Below are 21,536 nucleotides of genomic sequence, written 5' to 3' on the forward strand. Positions count from 1 at the left end.
CCCTAGAAATGTGAGCCAAACTTTGACTTGGCCAATCAGATGGAAAATGTCAAAATAGCATTTGACATTTGAGGTAACTATAAAAAAAAAACTTGCCTCACTCATTTCTGGTGGAGGTCTACGCAGCACAGCTATCTGTGTGATCATTTCTTTCATCTTAAGTAGCATGCTAGCATTGTAGTAGCTAATAATACCATCTTCTAGCATAGCAAAGAGAGCAGCAAATAACAGCGCTGTCTTTCTGCACATTTTCAAACCCTTAATGTTTTGTACATTATTGATAGGAAAGGATCTTTGTGAGTCAGTCCAGTAAAGATACACCAAAGCTGTACTCCTCACACCTCTGCATGCCTAAATGTAAACCAGAGTTGAACCTCTAACAAGTACACAGGGGATCTTCCTGTTGTGTGGTTCTTTTTTTTTTTTTTTAAATGACATCAGAAACAGCAGTATGCGACATTACGTGATGGCAGAGCTTCAGTTCATCCTTTGTCATTTTTTTTTTTTTTTTTTTTTTTTTTTAATAAATAGGACAGGGGGAATGAATGAGAGAAAGAGGGGGAGAGAAAGAAAGAAAACCAAAGGGGAGAAGAGACGGTGAGAAGGGGGGGGGAAGAGAGAGAGAAAAAAAAAGAACTCCTGGGTCACCTGTATGGAGAAAAAAAAACAAACAAACAAAAAAAACAAACAGAGGAGACAGCAAACAACAAAGAGCAACATAATAATAGAGAAAACAAAGCACCATCACAATAAACTAGCTAGCCATAGATATCAATATTTACTAAATAATAAACGATATTGTGCAGCACGCAAGATAGACAGCGCACAGTGTGCTTTGAGGCAGCAGCCAAGAAAGCTTTAGTCCGCGTCTGTGAATACCCATGTGTGCATACCTGTGTGGATCAGCATGCTTGCATTCCAAAGGTTTCTCCATGTAATGATCTGCTAGGGAGTGTGGGGGGGCCACAGCCCCGTCCTCCAGGGTGTGAAGCGGGTATGGAGGAGATCAAAACTCCAGACATCCAGAGGCCCCCCTGTTGTGTGGTTCTGCCTGAGAAGGTCTTCTTCTTTCTTCTACTTTCACATTTGCAAATATTCTCCATCATTACTTAAACACACTCAAGAGCTGGCAGCTTGCACACCTTCTCTTTCACAATACATTCACACATTTATAACATCATATATAGTATTGCATAGTCATACCAGATATGAAGGTTAGCAGGCCCCAAAAAATGTTGCCACCAAGCATTAGACATCTACAGAGGTTGTTTTCTGGGCTCCGTCTGCTCGGTCAGTCATGACGTATAAAAGTCGTCAGTTTATGTCTGAAATTGGTTGAAAGGTTAAAATATCTATATATCTATATCTATATATGTGTGTGTGTGTGTGTGTGTGTGTGTGTGTGTGTGTGTGTGTGTGTGTGCATATTAGTGCTGTCAGCGTTAATCTCGTTACAATGATGTTAACACCATAATCACATTAACGCTGGCTTGAGCTCAACCTAATTTCAAAAATAAAATAATTTCTGGTAAATTTTCTCTTTATTGTAGAGCTAAAATACATCTTAACAGTATACACGAGGCACTTTCAGCCCCTTCATTATTTCCCACGAGACAGCCACATTAAATAGATCTGCTGTTTGATACTGGTTTTACAATTCCCAGCTGCCTTTCCTGGTGCAGCTGTTCCATTGATCTGGGCTTGGGACCAGTAACAGAAGTACACTAGCCAGACTTTCTAGTATATTTTTTAAACAGGGCTTGAGCAGCAGTTTTTTAGCAATTAGCTTCATCTTTCTATCTGACCAATTTTAGAAAAATGTTTTTGGTTTTTTTTTTTGGGGGGGGGGGGGGGGGTGAGGAAATAGGTCATTTAACACTGACCTATTTCATTCAAGCAAAAAAAGGAGTCATAACTCAATGGATGAGAACAATGAACAGTGTCAGAAAGTCGTGTCTGTAAGAAACAAGAAGGGAAAAAAAAGCAAAGACCTGACAAAGGATCTGAGAGATGTATCTGGTCCTTCAGTTTGTCATCTGCTCACCAAGGCCTCACCAGAAAGGTCTCAGTGGAAGAGTGGCTGTCATTTTTGTCTTGTATACTGTATTTCCATGTATGTTTGCACCCATTTCTCCTTTTTGTTCCCAAGCAAAATATAAAGCAATGAGGTGTGTTGCAGGATTTTTGGACAATACTGTAAAAAAGACATTTATATCATCTATATATGTCTCAGTATGTGTTGCAAGATCATTTATTTGCATAAACTTTAGACAGTTTAGATGTATTGGCCCCTTAAATGATCTGAAAAGACGTGAAACATCTTTTACATCATCGTGAAACTTATTTAGTTGACTTTTCAACATGTTTTTGCTCATCGGTTTATGTGAAAATCTAAAGCGTATTGACTATGAGCATTAAAGTCTCCAGGCAGACACCCAAAGAAAGTCATGGCAGAAGTGCATATATCAGGATACACCTGTGCCACGTGTTGTCCACCACAGAGTAAAAAGCTCATCATGGACGTAGGGCTGCAGTGCTTCCTGTTAGCTGAAGAACCATCTCCATCACCATTTTTTTCATCAGTAGTGAGCAAGTTCTTCAGCTTGACAGCACAATGCTGGTAGGAGAGTTTGTCTCCTGTGAGGCTTAAGAAAAAAGAATCAACGTCAGAGAGTTTTCATGAGTCACTCGAGCTCATTGAGTGGGAGGTTATTATAAACCTGGTGTGAGACTTATTATGATGATGCACCTTGGTCAGTTATGATTTATTTAGTGACAGTGTCTGGTTCCCCTCCTTACTCAGGTAAATGAAATTTACTCCAATGTTAATGAGCTGTGCAGTAAATTCAATCCAGCGTCGCAATAAAAGACCCAAATGCAAAAACCTAAGTATCCTCGGGAATTACACTCGAAAATGAAGCTTCAAAAATAGCATCTGTTGATGGCGGTGTGTAGCAGTGTCAGCGTGATGACACTGGTTTTTCTGAATTTTCTTCTTCCCTTATTACAACCAGCACCACCGCTTTTAATTTCTCATCTCAGAAAAGACTCTGATCATTCATTAACAGGATCTGGAAGGCTTTCAAACAGTGAAACACTCCAGTTTCACAGTTGTAACAAGCCCGACCACCACCACCCTCTGGCCTAATGACTCAAATATGCACAGGAGCAGATGTTCTCTTTGAAACCAGAGAGGATTGGAGAGTCAGTTTTGCCTGTTGTCTGTTAATAAACATTGTCTTTGATGGGAGGCTTCCTACTGATCCCTCACAACCAGCTGAACTCACCGGCTAAAAGATCAATTCAAATCTCAGCACACTGTGAAAAAGGGCTCACTCAGATCAGTGTCTTTCTGTGTGTGTGTGTGTGTGTGTGTGTGTGTGCGTGCGTGCGTGCGTGCGTGCGTGTGTGTGTGTGTGTGTGTGTGTGTGTGTGTGTGTGTGTGTGTGTGTGTGAACAGCAGAGAGTGTAGACCCCGGCTGAGACACATGATCATCACCTGATCTGCGTGCGTTGCTCCAAGAGGCAGCGGCTCTGCAGTGAAGGAGACCAAAATGAATAAATAACTCGTATCCAAGGATACCGAGGGAGGATGATGAGTAAGTCAATTTGCATAAGCTTCTGGGGAAAGTTTGCTTCCAAAGATACCTACTGTATACAGTCTCTTAGTTTGCTAAGCTGCCCAGAGGTATTTGAAGCTCTGCATCTGGTAATCACCATGTTTAACTCCTTTCAGTTCATCCGTGGAATCGAAAGCCTTCGCAGTCTGTTTTCCTACATTGATTGGAAGGCAAAAAAGGGCCTTTCCCATATGGAAAAGAAATAGAAAAAACTTATAAAAGACTTGCATCAAATGTGGCCTACTTCATATAGTGAATCATTTAAGACTTATATGATTTACTCATCAAAGTGGCCACTTTCATATATTGTTTTTGTAAGTATCCAAAACATACAAGTTTCATTTATATAATTTTTCTCGGGATCTTATATCTGTTTTCACTCTTGTTTGGTTTTCAAACAAGTTTCACACAAGACAGATACAAACTTTATAATATTTATATACATCTTTTCCATATGGGAAGACCAGTCCACGATGCACAGAGAGAGATACGGAGGTGAAATATTTATACCGTAGCATAACTGCCAACCGACACAAGGTGGAACAGCTTGGATTATTTATACAGTGTCTGATTTTTTTTTTTTAGGTCAGTCGACCTGTCTTGCTTGCCACTGCATGAATGACACAGACTGCCTGTGGTGTCTGAGTTAAGTGTCCATAAAGGCTTGCTTCATGAATTATAAGGAGATGTAAAGTGCACAACTCACATTAGGTGTAAAATGTGGGGTGATGCTTGTGGTGAGGAAATATGAGCTGAGGAGACTTTAATACAGAAATGTTACAACATGCACACATTTCACCAGAAAGGTTGAGTTGTTTAGATTCTTTTTAAGCACCTTGAGGCAACTGTTGTTGTGACTTGGCACTATATAAATAAAATTGAATTCAATTGAAATGAAGGAGCCTATGAGGAGGGATCTAGCTCTAATTTGTCCTACATCTGGAACACCTCACCGTGGAGACACCCAGGAGGTATCCTAGTCAGATGCCTGAACTACCTGAACTGGCTCCTTTTGATGTGGAGGAGCAGCAGCTCCACTCTCAGCCTCTCTCAGAGGTCTGAACTCCTAATCTTATCTCAAAGGGAGAAACCAGCCATCCTACGGAAAAAGCTAATTTCTCCAAGTTGTATTGTTGACTCGTTGTTTTGGTTACTACATAGAGCTCGTGACCTCAGGTGAAGGTAGGGATGTAGATCAAGAGCTTAATTTTTATTCTCAGCTCTGAGACCAATCCAACATCCACATCACTGCAACTGTGACCCCAATCCATCTGTCCATTTCCAGCTCCTCTCTCCCTTCAGTCGTGAACGATACCACGAGATACTCAAACACCCCCACTTGAGCATTAACTCATACCTGACTCTGAGTGGGGACTCCACTTCACTAAGAACCATGATTTGGCCCCAGATTTGGAGGTCCTGATTCTCAGCTTCAAACCACCCCAGAGGCAGCTGGAGGCCACCACCTGATGAAGCCAACAGCACCATATCATCTGCAAAAAGCAGAGATGAGATTCTGAGACCACCAAAGTGGAAGCCTTTCGTCACCTGGCTACACCTAGAAATCTGGTCCATAGACCCTATGAACAGAATAGATGTATAAGGGCAGCCCTGGCAGAGTCCAATATCCACCAGGAAAAAAGTCCGACTTTTTGTGCGGACAAAGCCCCTGGAATGGTTTTACAGGAACCAGACACCCCATACTCCCAATTCAAACCCCAGAGGACAATCCAAGGGACATAGCTGATTGCCTTGTCCAACTCAAAAAAGGGTACGGAGGAAGCCAGAGAACCCAGAGAGAACCAATGCAAACATGGGGAGAACATGCAAACTCCACACAGAAAAGCCCCGGCCAGATGGTGGAGTCAAAGTCCGGACCTTCTTGCGGTCACGGAAGGCTAATCACTGCACCACCGTGCTGCCCTACACTATTATTTTATTTAGGTTAATTTTAAATAAAAAACAAACAAACAAACAAACAAACAAACAAACAAACAAACAAACAAACTAGAAAAGTAGTTAAGAGGACAGACAGACTGATGGACTGATGAATTCTGCACAACCCTTTGGTGGTAAAAGCAGTGGTTGATGCTTCCAAAGAGTAGCCTCTTTGCTACATGTGCAATGAGAAGTGATAGCTGTGCAGTGTTGGGAAATGTACTGTTTTTACCTTTTACCAAGGTGGGAGAGGCTGTTATGCTTGTAGCCAGACCTGAGATGGCTGAGATGACCATATTATTCATATCCCTCCTCATCCCTATGGTAGAGAGGCAACACCAGGAAAAACGTTTTTTGAGAGCAGGGCTCCGTACTGTAAATTAGCTTTTGTACATGTAGCGTTTCATGTCCACTTTAAGTAGAAAAAAAATGAGTTGTTAACCCCAAAGAAGTCCCTCAGCAAGATCAATGACACAGCAATAGCAACACTAATTTAAGCCACCGTAAACTTCTGGTCATATGAGAATAGGACAGGTTTACCAACAAAGACTGTAAGTCTACTGAATTAAGGAAGGGTTTACTTTATTTCTAATCACTTGCAAGAGGAAGAAGAAACATCAGTGCTTAAATGGTAAATGGTCTGCATTTGTATAGCGCTTTTCTAGTCCATAGGACCCCAAGGCACTTTACGCTACATTCAGTCATTCACCCATTCACACACTGGCAATGGCAAGCTACATTGTAGCTTGCCACCACCAGTAGGCAAACACGGGGTTAGTATCTTGCCCAAGGATATTTGGCATGCAGCCAGGAAGCAGCCTGGGATCGAACCACCGACCTTCTGATTAGTGGCTGACCTGCTCTGCCACCTGAGCTACAGCCACCCCCCCCAAAAAAAACCCAACTAAAATTAAATACAGCAGTAACAGGAAAGTTGTTTAACATGCTGTTCATTTACATTTTACATATGACAGCCTGTAATATATTGCCTTCATTTGGGGTGAGATTGAATAATTAGGTTATGTAATCATACTCAATTGTGTTGTGTGATCAGGTTCACCCAGTCAAAGGGCGCCTTATTCCTCTCATCAAAATCTGAGTCCTGGACCAGTCACGTTGCACCATACTGACATGCACCACACTGAAGCCCACACTCTCCCTCCATGACTCTCACCAGCTGAATTTTAGACTTCTGTATCGATGAGTATGTGGGCAGCTGGTGAGCTGGCATCATGCAGATACTGCTTAGAGCAGAAAATGGAAGCTTTGTGAACGTATATAATCAGCGTGGACCAACTTTTGGCTTTTAAAATGAGAGGTAAACGATGTTGTGAAGCTCTTTGCCTCTTAAAGCCTCGACCTGACGTGCAAGCCTCCCGACTCCCACATTCGTTCACCTGCCTTTCCTCACCATCATCTCTCTACAGCCTCTAGCCTCTTCTTTCTCATCCTTCCTCCTCCTCTCTTGTGCCTATTTCTGTCATCTCACTTGGGGGGTGGGTGGGGGTGAAGGGGTGGTCATTGACAGAAGTTTGGTGGCTTCACCCCCCCGTCCCCAGCTATCCATCCATTCTCCTCCATCCTCCTCCCATCTCACCCTGCCGTTACAGTTGCCGTGGTCCTCCTGCCCCTGCAACACCCCCGCTAAGCTCATGCGGTTAGTACAGTCTGCCTGTGCTCTCTCCTTATAAGGGCAAAATACATTGACAAAGGCAGAGAGAAGGGGATGTACCAGCACAGGCTGGCAGATAGGGGGACAGCGGCTCAAACGGAGGAAAAGAGAGAAAAAAAGAGGCAGAGAGAGAGAGAGATGATGTAAAGGCAGAGAAGCAGAGATTAGGAAACAGTGAACAAGGAGAAGGAGTGATGAAAATGGCCAGAGAACGAGGGTGACGGGCGATTGTTTGATAAGAACAGGGCTTAACCCGAAGCTTTCAGAGCTTTTGAAAGCAAACAGCAGCATTTTTAAAAGGAGGGTATAGCTGTCAATCAATTTTCAGGCTTGTGCAGGTTTTTCTGCCTTTGTCCCACTGCGCAACAGGAAAAAACATCACAGTTTAGACTCACTGAAGATGGCTAATAGCTAATAATTCCTCAGAATTAAATATTTCTATATTAGCCTGCCTTTAGATTTCTAAAAGCAGCTTCTGAAAAACCGCCAATGCAAACATTTACCCAAAGACTCCTTTAATACCTCTACGCATCAATGTGTTTCTAATGTACTAAAACAGTGGAACATTTACAGCATGCTAATATTTGCTTCACATGTGTGAATTATTACAGGAGGTGGCCCTATACATTACTGTCCACTCTTTATTCATCTTATTGTACCCTGTTACTGCAGTTTTGTGTATTGTAGTGACAATTTTGTACCTTGATATCCAAAATCAGATGCTTAAAAAAAAGGTACAAAGTAGTATTAAGCGGTATCTGTGAATCTGTTTTATATATTTTTACTCATTTATTCCTTTAGAAATGGACTGGCAAGTGTACAGAGCTTTTCTAGTCTGATTTTCAAAGGAAATTTATTTTTTTTTAAAAGGTACATGTTTCCCAGCAAGAGTGGAATGTATATAATTGTATTTTTTCCATTAGATTTAAAGATGATGATGTAATCATCATGAGCTGGCCAGTGCTGTTGTCTGAGTATTAAGTTAGCCAAATTCTTGGTTAATCCTAACTGTCACTAGTGATGTAAATTGGATTTGCAAATTTGTAAAGCTAATAACTAACATGCATGTCTGTGGAGAACTGAGAGAGAACCCACACAGGCAGAATTGAATCGCAGGACCTTTTGCTGTGAGGCGACGGTGAAAACCACTGTTCCACCAAGCCACCCTACCAGGAGATACCCAAATACAAAAAGAAATTTTAAACTAGAAATTGTTTTTTGGTCCTAGAATTTAAGTGTTTATACTTGAAAGAGTACACATAATTGCCTTCCAGTTCTGTATTTATCCCTAGGTGTAGCATGTACCTGTAGGGACACTTAATCCTATTTCTGAGTGCGTGACAAAACAGTCATATTGTGTGAATACGAGTCTTTAATTCCAAACTTTCATATTTTACCATAGCTCATGAAATATGTGTACCCTACAAGATAACATCCTTTCAGTGGAAGTAATTTATTATCCCCACAGGGCTACAACAGAAACTTTTATGAGCTTGTAATCAGACCCACTGTTTAGGAACTTTAACAAGTCATCAGCATTTAATAATCAACATCCCTTTCCGCCCACGTTCTTACTATGTCTGATCACTTTATTCATTTCTTGTAAATGAGGAAAAGTTATACTTGTGTGTCTAAGTAGCTGATAAAAACACTTGGACGTCAGCTATGAGTGCATGTGTATGTGTCCTCGTATATGTAACCCACTCAGATCTTACTTATCTCACCATTAGAATAAAAATCACTGGAATTTGAAGATAGTAAGAAAGAATTTACAGACTGTGTGGTGAAGTATGATAGTATGATGTTACTACCACAGGCTACAATTCGTCCACTATTTCGTTCTGTGCTAATTATCTGCTTGGCCCAGTCATGTTAACAGCTTGATTGCATGTTATATTCAGATCACATGTAACACCATGTTGTACTTTGTTCAAACTCTTTCTACCTTAGAATATAAGGCTGGTAAATACTCCAGGGTGTACCGCACATTTTACCCTTCGAGCCTAAATTGGATAAGCAGAAGATGGATGGATTTTCTGAAGCCTGAAAGGATGCATGACTGTAGCTCCCTCTAGGACTCTAGGACCCTCTAGGACAGCATGCATCAGAAGAAATCATCTGATGTCCAAACGTGTACTGTTAGAAAGAGTGAAATCATGAGTTTCACGTGTTTGCTGGTAGGTAGCATAACAGCAGCCATGACTGCAGTCACTCCCGACATGCTCATAAAAGTATGGGGACATATGCTGTGTGTCCAAAGCGAGAACACTGAGCACTTATGAACAGTGTAATTTTGTATGTAAAACATTATATTCAGACGTGTATTTTAGTTTCGTTTATTTCCTCCACAATTATGTAATCCTTTTTATGGGACAGTGAAAAATAAATTTCTTTTCACATAATCCACCCTGAGATGTTCACAAAAATAAATAAAAAATTTGAAAGCTACATTAACCCCTACAACATCACTAATTCCTGACACCTCTCAAAGCTCCTCCCTTGCTGCCACAAACATTTTACAGGCTGAGCAGTGACACCTGAGCACAGCTTAATGTGTAAAATCACTGGATTGCTTCTTGCTTGTCAAATCCTGCTGCACACATTACCCACGAGCCACTTCTTAAAATGGGGGGAAATTGAGTTTTTCCACTCTTGTACTTGTGCAAGTGCGTTGGGGCGTTTGTGCACGAGTACCAGCACGTGCATTGGTTTTGTTGGTTCAGCTGGGGCATTTCACAACATCACACTTCCCATGTAGCAGGAGGCCTGGTCTTCCTGTGAGAACTGTGCAGGTGCTAATTGGCTCTGAAGCTTCTGAATGGAAGTGGCTGCCATGAATGGAGTGAGTGCATTAAGCCCGGGGTGATGGGGGGTTCAGCATGTGTACAGTACATCAGGTGTGTTAGCATTGCGACAGACTGCATAAACACACCTCCTCTCCCGTACACACTGGTATCTGTTTCACTTGAGTTAAGTAAACCGTCCCGCATGGAGGGATGGCACCCCCTTGGGAATGATGCAGAAAAAGAGATGCAAATCCATTTAGTCACAGGTCCCTAAGTGGAGGAAAAGGCAGACAAGAGGAGGGGGAAGGAATTAAACCAACACAACAGTCAGCTGCTAAGTGTGTCAGCGTTTATGAACTGAGGCGGGCGAGGAGCTGGCTGATGGCGTAAGGTTTGTGTTTCTTTAGGGTTATAATCAGTATGACTGATCGCCGCTTGCTAATCTATTGCAACCTGTGGGCAATGGTTCATTCACTCTGAGTAATTCCCCAATGGGGCCAAAACTCAAACCCACCCTAAAGCCCACACAAATAAGTCGATCTTAGAAGAGGAGAAAATATCAGATGAATAAACAGTATCTTGATTCAGAGTTTGGAGATAAGCCAGTGCTCATCATCTCTTCTCTCAGAAAATCTAACAGTCCTATCTCTCCATCGGGTCTCTGAATTGATATTTCCCTTGAAGAAATTAGAGAACTAAAGCTATCGAGGAGGAGATGAGACTTGATAACTCTCCCTGCTGTGTCAGTTATGTAAAAAGAGCCCGTGATATAACCCAAGAGGAGAGGTGGAGATCGGGGAGAGAGTGAACTGAAGGACAATCAAGAACGAGGTCGCGGGTTTGCAGTGATGGAGGCTTGATGACGGGATGATTATGTACAGATATATAAACACAGACTGCGAGTGGCAGCAGCAGCACAGTCACAAAATATTTGTAATTAAGAACATAGTTCATAGGAGAGCTGACAAACAAAAAGCAAGAAATTTTTTTTAAATATGGACCAAAAAGAAGTGAAGTTCCACAAATACTATTTATTTATTTAATATGTTTCATATGTACATTATATATGTATATATATATATATATATATATATATATATTAGGGGTGCAACAATACTCGTATTGGTATTGAACCGTTCGATACAGTGCTTTCGGTTCGGTACGCATATGTATCGAACAATACAAAATTTTTAATTTATTTTATCAACTTTTCTTCTGACGATACTGTCTGTGTTGAGCGCTCAGTGGATCTGCGTTCGACTACTCCGCCTAGGCTGCACTGTCAAGCGCAGATCCACTGAGCGATAGAAGTTAAGCTCGTTGCAACATGGCAAATTGAACCTCCCCCACCCTCATTCAGATCTGGCTTTTGGAACTATTTTGGTTTTCATGTGACGTATGACCCTGAAGGTAAGCGCGTCATGGACAAAAGTAAAACAGTATGTTGGATGTGCCACGCAATGCTCAATTACATTGGCGGGAACTAGTGTGTTAGCGCAGTTAGCTTGTTAACGTGTTGACGCCGCCCAGCCCCACGCACGGGGCGATCCGCGGTAACTCGTTAACAGAGATTTGCGGCGTCATGGCGTTAATGTCATTTTAACGAGATTAACGCTGACAGCACTAGTGGGAACACAACGAATATGACTGCACATTTACGCCAACATCATCCTAGTGCAAAGACAAGTGGAAGCAGACAAAAACAACAAGCATGCATGCTACAAACTTTACCCGAGTCATTTAGACAGCCGTTAGCACATGATTCTCCTTATGGGGACCTGATATGTTTAATATGCTGCTGAGAATATAGCCCAGAAGAAGCGTATAGTATAGCTTTTATTTTGGAAAGAGCCATTTCTCTGCAATAAACTCTCTTTTCCAAAGATGAGTGATTTCTTGAGCAGATAGATTTATTTAATTGTTTAAAATTTTGTTGTTTCAGCAACATTAAATTTAAAAACTGTACTTTTGAGTTAAAATATATATTTATAATTTTAATAAATGACAAATTAAAAAGGCATGAACATTTTTTTGTATCGAAAAAATATCAAACCGTGACACCAAAGTATCGAACCGAACCGTGAATTTTGTGTATCGTTGCACCCCTAAAATATATATATATATGTATATATATATATTAGTTTTAAATAACTTTATTTGACATACCATGGATGGATATCTTCCATGTGTCTTAATAACCATAAACAAAAAGTGTATGGCTAATTAACTTTCCATACATGTATTGATTTGGTCTGCAACGACATTTGGGTTGGTGGCATATGTCAAAACACATACATGAATAACAGGAACCAGTATACTGGGTCTACAATGTCCACTTTAAGATTCAATGGTTTTAATGTTACAGCTATAGGATTAAATTCACATCTTTTCAAATGCAATCTGGATTTATTGTATTTCCTTCTTGTTTGACCTGATTAAATCATTCCAGTTAAAGCTAATAAAAAAAATTAAGGGGTTCACAACCTTGTGGAAAGTAGAAAATCAAATAATACTTCTACCATTTTCTACCTTTTACTGGTTTATAAGTGTGTGCATTTTATAACACTCTATTTAAGCTAAGCTAAGCTCTAGTTAAGCTAAGATGTTACCTAAAATGCTAGCTTGTTGATAACATATTTTAGCTTTTCTTATTTGTTTTTGTTTGTTGTGGGTGGGGGTGGGGGTGGGGGACAAAACAAAAACTAATTTTTGTAATTTGCCAATCTCATCTGTTTAAAATTCTTCTGAACTGTTTGCCGCTAGCCTGTCTCATTAGCTAGCTTGGCTCTTTACCTAGCAGCATAGTAGAGGTGTTGATTTTGATTTTAGATTACATTAGATAGATTAGATAAAACTTTATTAATCCCTATGCTGGGTTCCTCTGGGAAATTCAGTGATTTTAAGGTTATGTACAATTTTTTGAGTTATTGTATGGTGAAAACAAAACTGCCATAACTGTAAGTGTGCACAGCAAACATAGCTAACGTGACATAATACAACAGATAATTCAAAAGTAAAACAAAATTCACTTTAAATTTATAGAGAAAGAATCTAATTTAGGCTTGTAAAATCTAATGAGTCTGAATCTGGTTGAAAAGGCCATGTTGACTCATTCTGTGGACCAAATTGTTAAAAGATCTTTGTTTAGCTTTAGGGGTCAGCAGTGCTTTACCCAGGATGACAGTTGATGCTAACTTTGAGAGCAGTGGCTCAGATCGTCATGTGGCACACATTTGGGTTAGGCTGTGACCAAACTGTCACCGGGTAAGAGAAATGGGTAAATACAATATTTGTGTATGAGTGTGCATCTGAATCAGTGCCAACAGGGGAAGCTGCAGGGCTAGGGGGATGGGGTGTCCCAGAAATTGGCAATTGCCCCCCTCCTCTCCATCCACATGGTTAGTGTCAGACGAGAAAGGGAGCAGAGAAAGGGATGGAGAGATGCCAGCGTGTCTTCCCCCTTGGCACCCAGATGATCCTCGTGGTCTGCATGCTGCACCCTTCTTTGTGCAGATCCACTTTAAACACTATCAGCTGAAAACAGATCCTGGATTAATGCAGCTTTAGTGCGTGCACATTCCCTGTATAGTGCATAAGAGCAACGACTCCACTACATGCTCTTCACTGTGTGCGTCTAGACTGGAGTTTCCCTCCACTTTCCCCGGAGGCTGAGCTGATTAACAGTTACAGGGAACAACACAACGCATGATAATGTGAATTATAATGGACCGATGGAGTTGGCCTTTGGCCCCGTGCTCCATATGAGGACAGTGGCACAGTAATGGTGTGCGCGCCCTGCAGGGACAGGCCAGACAAAGACAAAGCCATGCCAGGCTAATCTAAGTGGAAAGAACATGCAAGGCCTTAAGGGTGTGTGTATAGATTCCCAACATGGTCTATAAACACAGACTAGTATGAGGATATTAGTTTATTTTGAACTGCAAATATTCTCAGGCCTGCCACTGTACACAAATTAAGGCAGTGAGGTTACTTCTTGGCTTTAGTTTTCATAATGTTAAGCTTAAAAAATCAACAGCAGCTTTAAAAACACTGCATTTTTCTGTTTCCTGAAAAACAGATATTTCACATGTTATGTCAGTGTGGTCAGAGTGTTTGGTTTTGGCAGCAGCCAAAGCAGTTATTGGCCCTTTTCGGTCCTCACTCATCTCCTTTCAGTGGCCAGCTGTCTACTCTCTGTGCCCAACACACTGGGCAGAAATATACAGTGCAGTGAACTGGAAGCGAACACACACCCTGATTGTGAGATTAAAGGTGAAGAGGTCAGGCTGTTTTCTCTGGATTGTTCTTTGTGTCTCCGGTCCAAACACGCTCACGTAAAACGAAACAGACGGAGAGAGACGGAGTTTGTCTCCTTTCACCTCGTCTGTCACTCGGCAAATTGGACTCCCGTTTGGTGTGCGGTGTCCAACCGGAAGGAGCTGTAAAACATGGAGCTGACAGCTGAAGGATACTAATGAGATTCTCTTATTCTCAAACTCCTCACCGCTCTCTTTCCCCCCTTTTCTTTAAATGCTGCATAGAGATTAAAACCAAAGACTGTGGAAGATTCAAACCCTGGTTTCATTTTCTTACCCTTGATGTTTCGGGAGTTTGCAACTATGAAGACCTATAAGTGTTGTTGTTTTTCTAACAGAAGTATTATCCATCTAAGCTTTAATTGTGTTAAAATGTATATACTTTGGTTTAAAATGTAAATGCAGAGATATAACAGTAACCAGGACTCCTCTGAGGGTTATTTTTCCATCCCAGACACTTCACACTCTGTCCAGAACTTATGTGAATTTCTCCCGTCTGGCAGGTGCTAAAGAGCTCCGAAACAGGCTGACACAAGAAATGCTTCTTCCCACAGGACATCACACTCATAAACAGTTCAGTGTGTGAACATGTCCCAGGGTTATTATAGTTTCGTCTCTTTGTTTTTTTTATTACATCAAACCAACTTTTCTACAGATGTGAAGCAAAATGGAAAAAATGTGATCAAACTGACAGAAACTACAGCGATTTCCTGTATATTGTAATCTTTCTAGCTCGTGTAAGCAATAGTGTTTATTTTTTATTTATGTATTTTTACATGTGGCTTGATAATTTGATTTATCCTGTTTAGTGTTTGTAAAATGTGCATAATTTAGTTTTTATCCTTGTGACGTGTACACACGGAGCACTTGTTTGCCGTGCTGCTGTCTGGTAATATTTTAGTTAAGCAGTTAAATTTTAATCATTTAAACTGTGAAAGTGAGCAAAAAGTCTTATCTTTTATTTAAGTTTGTATGCCTGGATGTTGGCCCCATTCGTTTGAGTTATGATTATTTCAAATGATCTATTTCAGTAATAAGAGGAATACTTAGTGAAATTCTGTATTGTGCTAAAAAATTAATCTCTTATTTGCCTTATTGTTGTTATAAATACTAATAACAAGAAAGATTAAAGACAAGTCGGATTTTTGTAAATGATGAATGAAAGTGAAGCACAGCAGATGAAGGACTATGTTAACACATCCATCTGACAGCAGTAGAATTAGCTGCAGGTGCTGAGTGGAAGCTCCTGTTCCTGTGTGAGGACAAAGCGGTCCCAGAGCTTGCATTTAAACCCTTATCCCTTAAACGAGGCACTACTGCAGCTCCAAGTGGGCATCCACACGGAGTTACACTAGTTACTGAATGGGAGGGTGCCGGGACAATTGGAATTAGGTCATTGTGACAGCACACTTGACCAATGTTCAGCAGTAAGGCTGGAACCTGTAACGTTATAACGATGCAGTCTTCTTCCAAATAGCTCTGGCTCCATCTAGTGGAGACATCAGGGAATTGTATTTTAGGTCTATAGGTTGGATCTTCAGCTCAGCTTATCTGTCAAACACTGTGTTAAAATTGAAAATCTGCACTTTATATTTTAATTGTTTGAATTAAAATAGTTAGATATTCAACTATTTACTTATGTGTTTATTGCCTGTGGACCCAACTAGGTCGGGAAATACTGAGATTAGATTTCAACATGAGGACACAGAAAAACGTAGTTTTTTTGTCTGTGAAGGTTCTCAGTCATCCAGGTCATCGTAGTGTAAGGAGCTTGGACAGAAAAGCTCCAAGCTCCTTAGGCATTTTTTAAATTCCTGTTCTCCGTCTAGCGTGGTCATCAGAGCTAAAACTCTAATTAGACAAAATCTAACTCAAAGCCATTCAACAAGCTATCAACACATTACTTAGAAGCTCATTTGTCTCTACCCATCTTGCAGCCACTGTGTGGCTGTGGTCCTCCTTACAGGAAGAAAAAAAGCATAAAATAAATAAACTTTACCAGCCACAGAAACTTTACTCAGGAAAAAAATCTCAGTAAAAATCCAGGTTTATTACAACTTTTAAATATATGGGCCGTGTACACTGTGTGTGATCTGTTCAGTTCATTTCACACAAGAAAATTTTAAAAAAGCACAATAATCAGTTCATTAAGGAACCGAGTTAAACTGATACCCACACACAAAAACCCCAAATGGCACAAAGTAACAAATACACAACCAATAACAACAATATCGTCCTCTTTCACTGGCAAAAAGAAAATACTGGAAAAGAAAATCCTCGACTTCTGAAATTTGTAGTCTCTGTCCAAAACAGCAGGGATGGAAAAAAAAGAGAACTCCAACAAAAAGGAGAAGAGAAGTAAAAGAAGAATCAATATCTGTATTTTGTAGAGTAATCCTTGGGAGACACTACCAGACCTCGGCCTTTTCTTGCTCCTCGATACACAGTTTCAATAATGTCTATCATCTCCTGCTTGTCCTCCATTGTCCAGTTGATCTTGTTGTTGTTACCGGTGCCCAAATCAATCATGATGTGTTTGTTCCTGAAAATGGGATGAAATGAAGTTTGATGTCAAGTTCCTTTAAATCACATTTAAATACTAAAAACTGGGTTTCTATCTGTGTTCTAATGTGGAAAACAGATTAAAACTAAAAATTGAAGTTGTTGTTTTTTTTCCTTTTGAAATTTCAGTGACATAATGTGAATTATTACGAGTGTTCTTCTTTTAATTTTTATAATTATGGTCTTCAGTCAAAAACAAATAACTGTCCATCTGTCTAGTTTGATACAGCCAATCACAATCATGAGGAAGACTGCTGATAGATGATGCTCCTGATGATGATCAGAGCATAAACTATAGGAATACAACCAGCTGGCAGCCAGGTGAGTCGACTTGCCTTCAGCTTTTGACAAAGGCTACGTCCACACGTACACGGGTATTTTTGAAAACGGAGATTTTCCGTTTTCATTTTAAAAAATAATCCCGTCCACACGTAAAGGCAGAAATGAAGGAAAACGCTACTATGAACATGCCAAAGCAACAGGTGGCGATATATTCCTGACCGTGTAGAAATGTTGGCCAATCAGAAGTCTAGAAGCCTCGGTGGGAAAAAGTAAACAAAGCTGGGGCATAGAAGCAGAACCGAGTCATATGTGTGGACGGACAGTAACTGTGTGTATATGTAAGCATTTAAACACTGCAGAGAGTAGAATTACCAGTAACAGTATTGTAGAAATTCATTTCACCGAAACAATAACGTGGCGCACAGTGTGACGTCAAAAAAGGCGCACACCTTTGACGCTGCGTTTTCTCCGTTTTTCTCGTCCACACGTAAATGCAAAAACTGAGTTTTCAAAAATATCCACCCTGGCTGGAATTTTAAAAAATCTCCGATTTCAGTGACCGAAAACGGCGTTTACGTGTGGACGAAAGGTGCAAACGCATAGAAAAATCTGCGTCTTCAAAAATACCCGGGTACGTGTGGACGTAGCCTAAGACTCATTCAAACTGATGGCAACATGCTGGCAACCTGTCTGCATTTACAAATTAGACAGCACGTATTTACAAACATACGGCAATCTCTCAGAGTGTGACTGCTCATTCAAGTCGAACAGCAACTGTTTGCATAAAGGTTGCCTCCCATCAGGTACCTTGTCGCCTTACAATCAAAAAGTGATTGCTTGTTCTGCGGGGGCAGCTGCGTTAAGATAAGCGTGTCCAGTGTTTCGGTTAAGTTTTCTCGGGACCGTCATGCATGAGATGTGTCCTCTTGTTCAAAGTATTCCCAGAGTATGTTAACTTCTTTATTAAAATATCAGTATCTGGTGTTTTCCCCCACGCACCCTCATACCTTTCTAGTAGAGTCTTCTGGTCTGTTTATTTAATGTGTTGTGAGGTTGATGTGAAGCAGAGTCCAGGAGAGCACAGCTGAGCACTTTTAGTGTTGAAAGAAGTGGATTGTACACTTCATTTATGTAAGGATAATGACTGCACTCACTTATCAAGAAAAAAAGATTTTGCAGTTTTGTTAATCTGATTAGCTTTAATAATTAATAACCTGAGTGCCTTTCAGCAATGCCAGTCTACTAAATAACAACAACAGTGACAGAATGCAGAGCTGGCACTGACAGCCTCACCTGAAGAAGAACATGACAGTGCAGGGGTCGTACAACTCATACATCTTGTTGAAATCTGGTACTTCCGTGATGTCCACCAGGTAAATGACTGCAAAATTCTTAACCTGTCAAGGCACAGATATAAAAACCATGAGTTCAGAAAAACAAAGTAAATACAGACACACACAAAAAAAAAAATGAAGAAAAGTGTTGCTCTTATGGGTAGCAAGGTTACATCTGGAAAATCATCAACAAATTGCTACCTCAGAGCCAAATCCTCTAGCAAAAGCCTTGGTTGTACAATCAGCAATAATCTTCCATGACCAGTCAATGTAGTACGGAGCCTCCGGGCCCCTTTAAGAGGCATTAAAAAGTCTCAAAGAAAAAAAAATCTGGGTGGGTTTAAATAAATAAATAAATACTAAACAGGGGCGCCGGTTTAGCTCTGTTGGTAAGCAGGCCTGTGGCCAGATAGCAGCAGGCCTGGGTTCCAGTCTGACCTGTGGCCCTTTGCTGCATGTCCACTTTCCTGTCTAGCGATCTGTCTCTATCCATTAAAGGCTAAAAGGCCAAAAAAACCAAAACAAAACTAAATTTAATCTATGGGAGAATTCAGTAATATTGAATCAAACTGCACTGACACTGCAGTTATCATAGCGAAAATGTAGCTAAGTGCACTTTTTTCCCCCTCTTCTTGACTTGTTGTATCCATAACACTGCTCTCAAGGAGTGACCCAGAAACATGGGTGAAGTTGGCTCTCTGAACTGAGTAATTAATAAAGTCACACTGTCTTTTATGGCTACTTTTCCCTCCGGGTTTTGAGTTTACAAGTGAAAGAATAAAAACTGTTGCCACACTGACTAACATATATCAGCAAATTACTGGAGGTAACTTGCTGAAACTCAAAGACTTGGGAAAAACCTGAACCATGAAAACAAACAAAATTACCAAAACAAAGACGACTCAGGAGAGGGAGGGGGGGGGAAGTGCCAGCATTACATTTGTATAAATTATAGGCTCTACAAAATTTCACCTTTTAAGTTGAAATTAACAGTAAGAGAAAGACTTGCATTTAGAATGATTATTTGCAGGATAGAAAAATCACTACATCCCAGAATAAGACCCCACCAAAGATGCTGAGCATATATTTTCAATTTGTAAGTTTTTATGTCTTATTTAAATGTTACAATAAATGGTAAAATAGTCCACGTATTGACCTTAAAGTATATTAAATTTTATCAGCTTAACACTCAGGTAATATTACATTAAACCCCCACAAATAGCGCCCTCTACAGGAGTTCAGATAAGAAACATAAGCTAGCAAACAGTGGCCTTTTTAAACTACTCAGACCTTTTCCGCGATGCTGTAAAGAACTTCGTCCATCTTCATACATGTCGGGTCCCAATCGTGTCCGAAACGGATAACCAGGACTCGGTCCTCCTCAGACAGGATGGCTTGGTCGACCTGCCAGCCGTTGTGGAGATGTGGTAGCATGTACGACATGTTGATCCAAAGTTGTTGATTCCTAAGCTGCAAATAAATACGTTTCATTACAACAGTAGCAAATGTGTAATATATTATAAATTACATCCAATAAAACCTCTGCGTTTGTTCGTGTTAGTCATAACAGGCAGTAAGCCTGCTGCTAACGGGGCAGTCTGGGTTGAGGTTAGCAAGGAAAAATCTGGAAGGAGAAATAGTGAGCCCTGCATGAAAAGAAGTGAACAAAATTCGGAAACACTTACCTAAAAATGTAAATAAATCCGTGTTATTGGGCCACGTATGTGGTAAAAACGCAATTCGCAACTCTAAGAAAGAGAAACTTTGTTGAATAATACAGCCGCTGTGTACTTTGTCGCAGAAGGTTCGCTTCTAGGCGCGTGGCGTCATCAATTCAGCGCCAGACGTGTTTACGTCACGTCCGTGTGTACGTTTTAGTCAGATGCAGCCAGATTTTAAGTTTTTCTTTAGTGAATTATACTGTAAGACGTCCTGACCCTATAGTTTAGACCCTATACTTTAGGTAACCTCTGATTTTCATTTATGAGACTTCCAAAATCAGATTTCAGGAAATCTTTCCTTTCCAGCTGCAACATGGAAGAATTTTCTTAATATTAACTGGAAGCAGGGGCATTTCCGGGATTCTTTTTTTAATGGGGTGGCACAGGGGGTTGGTGGGGTGTGGGAGTCATAGGAATTCAGAAAATCCAATCCGAGACAACTTGTCACTTGTTTCTACGTCTTTCTTTTCAGGTAATTTTAGGGTTTCCACACCTGCCAAACCTCGATGTAGCCAAAGTCACCCATCTACAATTTAGACAACAGCAAATACAGCCACATTTTTACTGCCTTTGTTAAGTTTAAAAAAAAAAAAAAAAGAATAATAATATAACATCAGTTTTAATTAGTTGTCAAAAATACAGAGAGCTACTTTTTATTTTTGTTTAGAGTACCTTTCAGAGCCTGTACTTTTTTTTTAAACTTTTGAGTAAGGACATTGAATGAGTATGTTAATATTTACTAGAGCATTTTTAAATACAACTATCTGTATTTCTACTTAAGTAATGAATGTGTGTGAAGAAGAGGAGCAAACAAATTTCAGATAAGTCAGAGCCACCCCACTCCTATAGCCCCGCCCCATCTGGAAGAACTTTTGGTCTTTACCAGTGATTGTAGAAGACAGGTTTATACTGTGGTTGCAGTGAAAAACATTACACAGTTACAGGTCCCTGCACAAAAGTACTTTCAGACAAATAAGGTTCAGATGAGCTTCATTTAAGGTGATTTACCCAGTGAAACATTTCTATAAAGGTTTGAGAATGACATAGTACTGTGGGCTAATTACTGAAACTTGTTCCCTTCTATTTTGGTCTTATCTTGATATCTTGATGCATGCTCAATCATCCGGGTAAGTAAATCCCAAAGGCTGATTCTGTGTATCTGGACGTAGCGTTTTCAGTGGGAGAAACATTTCATCACTCATCCAAGTAACTTCTTCAATCTCAGCTGACTGCAGGATTCCCCAATCTTATAAACAGTTCATTGTATAACAACTGAAACTAGCACCACTGAAGGGACAATGGGTG

At 40.4% G+C, this 21,536-nt stretch overlaps 1 protein-coding gene across 1 annotated transcript; it reads right to left on the reverse strand.

Annotated features, from left to right (window-relative positions):
- Nucleotides 1-16,380: 16,380 nt before the first annotated feature.
- txnl4a (thioredoxin-like 4A) lies at nucleotides 16,381-20,330 on the reverse strand. The gene is made up of 4 exons (XM_085346311.1): nucleotides 20,196-20,330; nucleotides 19,801-19,980; nucleotides 18,470-18,573; nucleotides 16,381-16,874 (listed from the first exon to the last, which is right to left on the reverse strand). Exons 2-4 carry the CDS (start codon nucleotides 19,951-19,953, stop codon nucleotides 16,703-16,705), a joined length of 429 nt encoding a protein of 142 aa, XP_085202437.1. The 5' UTR covers nucleotides 19,954-19,980; nucleotides 20,196-20,330; the 3' UTR covers nucleotides 16,381-16,702.
- Nucleotides 20,331-21,536: the final 1,206 nt, after the last annotated feature.

The sequence above is a fragment of the Diplotaxodon limnothrissa genome, linkage group LG22 (assembly GCF_057381915.1).
Source record: "Diplotaxodon limnothrissa isolate DT_005_m linkage group LG22, D_limnothrissa_male_GT1.1, whole genome shotgun sequence".
NCBI lineage: Eukaryota > Metazoa > Chordata > Actinopteri > Cichliformes > Cichlidae > Diplotaxodon > Diplotaxodon limnothrissa.

Coding starts and splice junctions, on each gene's coding strand:
- txnl4a (XM_085346311.1), bottom strand. CDS start 19,953: ATGTCGTACATGCTACCACATCTCCACAACGGCTGGCAGGTCGACCAA. Junction 18,574..19,800: donor TTTACAGCATCGCGGAAAAG/GTCTGAGTAGTT, acceptor GTGCCTTGACAG/GTTAAGAATTTTGCAGTCAT. Junction 16,875..18,469: donor ACTGTCATGTTCTTCTTCAG/GTGAGGCTGTCA, acceptor TCCCATTTTCAG/GAACAAACACATCATGATTG.